This window comes from Capsicum annuum, chromosome 8 (assembly GCF_002878395.1).
Source record: "Capsicum annuum cultivar UCD-10X-F1 chromosome 8, UCD10Xv1.1, whole genome shotgun sequence".
NCBI lineage: Eukaryota > Viridiplantae > Streptophyta > Magnoliopsida > Solanales > Solanaceae > Capsicum > Capsicum annuum.
Genome location: NC_061118.1, coordinates 173152450 through 173158925, shown reverse-complemented (window position 1 = coordinate 173158925; position 6476 = coordinate 173152450). Strand labels below are relative to the sequence as shown.

The 6476-nt window shown below is 44.3% G+C and overlaps 1 protein-coding gene across 1 annotated transcript; it reads left to right on the top strand.

Annotated features, from left to right (window-relative positions):
- Positions 1-2968: 2968 nt before the first annotated feature.
- LOC107840631 (probable flavin-containing monooxygenase 1) lies at positions 2969-6270 on the top strand. The gene is made up of 5 exons (XM_016684548.2): positions 2969-3696; positions 4748-4985; positions 5059-5234; positions 5321-5682; positions 5759-6270. The coding sequence occupies exons 1-5, from the start codon at positions 3268-3270 to the stop codon at positions 6102-6104; spliced, it is 1551 nt and encodes a 516-aa protein (XP_016540034.1). The 5' UTR covers positions 2969-3267; the 3' UTR covers positions 6105-6270.
- The last annotated feature ends 206 nt before the right edge of the window (positions 6271-6476 follow it).

Below are 6476 nucleotides of genomic sequence, written 5' to 3'. Positions count from 1 at the left end.
GTAACTCTGAATGTCCCCCTTATTCTTATAGGGAGGGATCATGGTACTCCACCTCCAAGCCTCGGGCATATTTGCCGTCCTGAAGATTTCATTAAACAATCCAGTCAACCACCTTACACCAGCCTCTCCAACGAACTTCCAAAACTCCACCGGTATCTCATCCGGCCCCGTCGCCCTACCCCTTCGCATCCTGCGGACAGCCTGTCTAACCTCTTCTACCTTAAAATGTCTACAATAACTAAAATCCCGACACTCCTCTGAGTGCTCCAGTTCTCCTAACACAATAGCTCTATCCCCTTCGTCATTCAAGAGCCTATGAAAGTACGACTGTCATCTCTTCTTAATGTGGCCATCCTCCACCAACACTCTACCGTCCTCCCCCTTAATGCACCTCACCTGATCGAGGTCACGACCCTTCCTCTTCCTAGCCTTAGCGAGTCTAAACAACTTTTTCTCCCCTCCTTTCCCCTGTAACCCTGCATACAAGCTCTCAAAAGCGGCCGTCTTAGCTGTCGTGACTGCTGACTTAGCCTCCTTCCTCGTTAGCTTGTACTCTTTCCTGTTTACCCGCTTCTCCTCTTCGTCCTTACTTTCCACCAACTTAGCATACGCCCCTTTCTTGGTCCCCACTTTCTTCTCCACCTCTTCATTCCACCACCAATCCCCCCGATGGTGCCCGGCCCGGCCCCTAGAAACACCCAACACCTCACTTGCATTCTCCCTGATGCACCTTGCCGCCCTGTCCCACATACTATCCACGTCCCCCCTACACTCCCACACCCCCATTCCCGCCAACCTCTCTCCTATCTCCCACGCATTCACTGGCGTCAGGCCGCCCCACTTAATTCTAGGTCTACACTCCTTACTCCTCTTTCTGTTCTTCTTTATACCCAAATCCAAAACCAAGGGCCTATGCTGGGTCGAAAGATTCTCACTCGGTATGACTTTACAGTCCTTACACAACGCCCTATCCCCTTTCCTAAGCAACAAAAAGTCAATCTGGGTCCTGGCTATCGCGCTTCGAAAGGTGATCAGGTGCTCGTCCTTCTTCGGGAAGCCCGAGTTCACCACCACCAGCCCAAAGGCCCTCGCAAACTCCAATAGGGTCGCCCCCTCTTCATTTCTCTCCCCAAAACCAAAACCACCATGCACATCACCAAAGCCTCCCGGTAACGCCCCGATGTGCCCGTTGAAATCCCCTGCTACAACAATCTTCTCCGAACTAGGCACGCCTCTCACCACCTCCTCAAAAGCCTCCCAAAACAGCATCTTCTCCTCCCCCTCCGATCCCACTTGCGGCGCATAAGCACTACAGATGTTCAGGGTAAACCCCCGAATGACCAACTTAATAGTCATCAACCTATCGTTGATCCTCTTCACCTCCACTACCTGACCTCTAAGCTCTTCATCTACTAAGATGTCAACTCCATTCCTACGCCTCTTGCTCCCAGAGTACCACAGCTTGTAACCATCCACATCTCTAGCCTTAGACCCTACCCACTTGGTCTCTTGGACACACGCAATGTTGATCCTCCTTTTCCTAAGAATCTTCACAAGCTCTATGAACTTACCCTGAAGGGTCCCTATATTCCAAGACCCAACCCTCAGCCTACCGTCACTATCTACACGCCCTCTACTACCTCCCCCGCGCCCAAACCTTGGCCTCCCTCCCACTTCCGCCCTCTCCTCATCCCCCGCCCCCACCACGGCCCCACGCCCCAACCCCCTCGGACATGACCCTATCCACCCATTACCGCCCACAGCCACAACTACACGAAAGTATAAGAAAATATAAAGATATACACGGTGGTAGTATCAAAGCAGCAGCAAGGAAATACAAGGCTCACACAAATTCAAAGAAATACTCCCGAAACAAAACTATACTCAATTAGGGGGCAAACCCCACTAGACTCAACACCCACAACCCCAAATACAGATTCCCAGCCGACAACCCAATCCAAAGCAGTGCAAGAAACGACCACAGCAACAGCAACAACAGACAACAGACAATATCCACAAATCCCACGCAAGTCAAGGTACAGGGGCTACTACTAGCATAATACGAAGAATGAAATATGAAATAATGAAATAAAATGAAATATTGAAATAACGAAATAACAAAGGTTAGAAGTCACCGGATTACGCTTGTAGACCAAGCCGGAAACCAATCCCAGTATTGACCGGCTTCCGGGGGATTCCGGTGCTGAGATGGAGCTGCGGTTGCTGGAGACGGAGCGGCGGCTGAAGACCGAGTTTCGGCTGTTGGAGACCGAGTTGGCGGCTGGAGACCGGGCGGCGGCTGGCTGGAGGTCGAGGTGGGGGAGAGGGCTGGTGTACCCCGCCGGGGGGAGGGGGGGTATGGACAGAACAGGGTGGGTGGGGGGGTATGAACAGCGGGGGCGGGGAGGGGGGGAACAGCTTGGAACCGGCGGTCGGCGACGGAGGGTGGCGGGGAGCGGCGACGGAGGTCGGCGCCGAAGGTCAGCGACGGCGACGGGGGCCGGGGACCGGGGCGAGAGGGAGGGAGAGAGGGTAGGGAGAGAGAGAGAGCCGTTAGAGAGAGAAAGCCGTTAGAGCGGCGCCGGAGATCGGTGCCGGGGACCGGAGGTCGGCGCCGGGAACCGGAGGTCGGGTCGGGTCGGCGCCGACGGTCGGCGACGGCGACGGGGGCCGGGGACCGGTGCGAGCGAGAGAGAGAAAGAGGGTAGGGGGAAAGATAGAGAGCCGTTAGAGAGAGTACTACGAGGCAGTAAGATATGTTTAAATATTCCTTGATTTGGCGTCGACAAATCTAATAAAGAATTGTTTGTGCGATCTCTTCTTGCTGTCCTGATCTGGTGATAGCTGGAATGGAATGGACCACTATGATGTTACAATTACCAGCAATCCATTGTTCAATAATGTAGATATGGAAATCATTCACCGAATCATGTTCTAACTAATTTTTTTATTTTAATTCAGATCAAGTATATAAAAAAAACAATGAGGATATCAAGGCCTACTAAAAACATATAATCATATCAAGTTTTGTACATATCGACCTGTCAAAGTACTAGTTCTAGTGCATATTTTATTCATTGGTATGCTATTAGATTAACTTATAATTTCCACATTTCACTCCACCAGATGATTATTTTTTCAAACTCAATAGAATTAGATTAATTATATATCATCCCGCCATCCTTTTAAGTAGTGCAGTTTAGACATCGAACCACATGTACATTTACAGTGAGAGGGAGAGGGAGTGGGTGTGTTGAAGAAAAGAGAATGTCAAATGATGGCAGAAAGAAGGAGGTGGTTGGGATAATAGGAGCTGGAATCAGCGGCCTCTTAGCCTGCAAATACTGTGTTTCTAAAGGATTCGATCCCATTGTGTTCGAGTCGGAGAGTAGCATTGGAGGTGTGTGGACTAAGACCATCGAGAACACTAAGCTGCAGACACCAAAACCCCTTTACCAATTCTCTGATTTTCCATGGCCTGGTTCCGTCACGGAAATGTTCCCTGACCAACACACCGTGCTGGAGTACATTGAATCGTATGCAAGTCGCTTTGATTTGCTCACACGCATTCAGTTCAATAACAAAGTGTTGAACCTCAGCTACTCTGAGACGGACGCAATTAGTTGGACCGGAGAATGGATGTCTAAAGGGAAATGGAACGTCACTGTACAACACACTCCAACCCTTTCCATAAAGGTACGTAACCAACAAAATCATTTACTCCTTACATATTATCCGCCTAGGATTTTTGTCCGAAAACTATAATTTCAAAACTACAATTTCAGGATAATTTAGTCTAGTCCGTAACTCCGCATACCAGACGAATATTTCTTAGTGTAGTATTTAAAATTGAAATGCTTACGCAGAAGATGAGATTTACTCCATCTTAATCAGTGAACTTCATACATTGGAGGGAGAATAATACCTCAACGAAATTGTTTATTTATCAGGGACGTCGGACTTATGCATCCATATTCTTTTAAAAATTTATGGATTTTTTTGACGTTTTATTGAGTCCATCCATCATAAACTTATTACTCCCTCCATCCCATTTTATGTGTCGTCATTTCCTTTTTGATCCGTCCCAAAAAGAATGTCATATTTTCTTATTTGATAACTATTTAATGACATCATTCTCATTTTATGCTTAATGGGTTCCACTTGTTGAGAAAAGTCAACAAAAAAAAAACATAAAAATAAATTTAAAAGGAGCAATTTTATAAACTTTATAAAGTCATCACTTATTTCTTAAATTCCGTGTCCGGTTAAATGACGACACATAAAATGGGACCGAGGTATTACTATATAGTAAAATACTACGTATAACCAAGCATTAAATTATACTCAAATCTCACATATCTATACCTTGTTGGACTTCTCGTCCGTCCTATTTTGTATCAAGCAATAATATAAAGGAAATGATTTAAGATATGTATATTAAAAAATTATATACCACTAGTGAAATATAACCTATTACAGATTAGCATTGAATGCTAATTATTAATTTATTACTATAAAATTTACTGTAATTTATAATTTATCTTTTCATTATGTAGTAAATACATTATGTTATCAATTCACAAAAATCACACTTGGAAAGAAAAAGTTGATGTTGAATTTCGACTTTTTTATTCTTAAAAAGTAATAGCTCGTACATTTTGTCCGATATATGACAACGTTTGAACACTAATTTAATTTATGTACAACTTATTAGTAGTATAAAAGATGCATGAGCTTTTGCGTGTAGGTATACCAAGTTGATTTTGTGATAGTATGTGTGGGAAGGTTCAGTCAAGTCCCAAACATCCCTGAATTTCCTCCAAACAAAGGCCCTGAGGTTTTTGAAGGAAAAGTAATCCATTCAATGGATTATTCAAAGATGGACTCCGCAACTGCAACCAACTTTGTCAAAGGAAAAAATGTGGCCGTTGTTGGATTTCAAAAATCAGGACTGGACATTGCCATGGAGTGCTCCACGGTAAATGGTATGCTGCTACTGGAACCCCAAACTTAATCTACGTTTGATGTTCCATCAATTTTACTTCATCAATTTTGCAGGGGTTGAACGTCCATGCACTGTAGTAATCAGGACACCACATTGGAACCTTCCTGATTATTTCCCGTGGGGATTCCCTATGGCTAAACTCTATTTAAATAGATTCTCAGAACTTATGGTGCATAAACCTGGTGAAGGCCTTCTTTTGTATCTCATGGCTACAATTCTCTCGCCTCTGGTAATTACTGACTAAACTCACTAAAATGACGCTTGAGCCACCTCCCTGCGGTATTAATCGAAGTCGAAACTCATTTTATTTTACAGAGGTGGGGCTTCTCAAAGTTTGTGGAAAGCCATATAAAACACAAGCTCAAGCTCTCAAAACACGGGATGGTCCCAGATCATAGTTTCTTAAACGAATTGAGTGCGTGTTTAGTTTCTACAGTGCCTGAGGGCTTCTACAACAGAGCAGAGGAAGGACGTCTCAAGCTCAAGAAGGCTAAGAAATTTGGTTTCTCAAAAGAAGGTATCGTACTTGAAGGTCAAGATGAACCGATTAAATCGGACTTGGTCATACTGGCTACCGGCTTCAACGGAATAGACAAGCTCAAACACATTTTTGAATCACCAAAATATCAGGAATTCATAGCAGGCTCAGATGATTCTGCTGCAGTTCCTCTCTATAGGTGAGTAAATAAATGAGATGCACCAAAACTATGTATTTAATGTGAAAATGATGATATTCTGGATTGCTATTATCAGGGAATGCATCCATCCCCAAATTCCACAACTGGCAATAATTGGATTCTCAGAAAGCATAGCTAATCTATACACCTCAGAAATAAGGTGCCGATGGTTGGCAGAGCTTCTTGATGGAAAATTCAAGCTACCTAGCATGAAGGTGATGGAGAAAGACATAGCAGAATGGGATAAATACAAGAAGAGATACTCAAAGAAGTACTACAGGAGATCATGCATCGGTGCATTGCATATTTGGCACAACGACCAACTCTGCAAGGACATGGGCTGGAATCCTAAGAGGAAAAAGGGTCTTTGGGCTGAGTGGCTCGAACCTTACGGACCAATGGACTACGCAGGCCCAATATAAGATCAGCACCCAAGTTTCTCATCCCAGTCTTTCCCTTTGTTTTTTAGTTCTTCCCAAGTTTCATGTTGTACTATCTTATAAGTATGAACTGTCACTTTCTCACTCAACATAAAAGCTTATTGATTCCACTCAGGAAAGCTTTATACATCAGCTTGACATTCATTCATCCTGTTTTCTTTTTAATCTGGGCAACACTTTGAGAAACTAAGAATGACGATACACCAGTGATGATCTCACAGCTGAGGCTTCACTATGATAAGTTGGGTATAAAAATCTTTAGTTAGGCTAACACAGATAACCAAACCTTATGAAACTCATCGCATAAATCCAAATTCTTTTGCTGATAGACAGTCATAGAAAGGTGATTCAACA

Coding starts and splice junctions, on each gene's coding strand:
- LOC107840631 (XM_016684548.2), top strand. CDS start 3,268: ATGTCAAATGATGGCAGAAAGAAGGAGGTGGTTGGGATAATAGGAGCT. Junction 4,986..5,058: donor GGAGTGCTCCACGGTAAATG/GTATGCTGCTAC, acceptor TCAATTTTGCAG/GGGTTGAACGTCCATGCACT. Junction 5,235..5,320: donor CTACAATTCTCTCGCCTCTG/GTAATTACTGAC, acceptor TTTATTTTACAG/AGGTGGGGCTTCTCAAAGTT.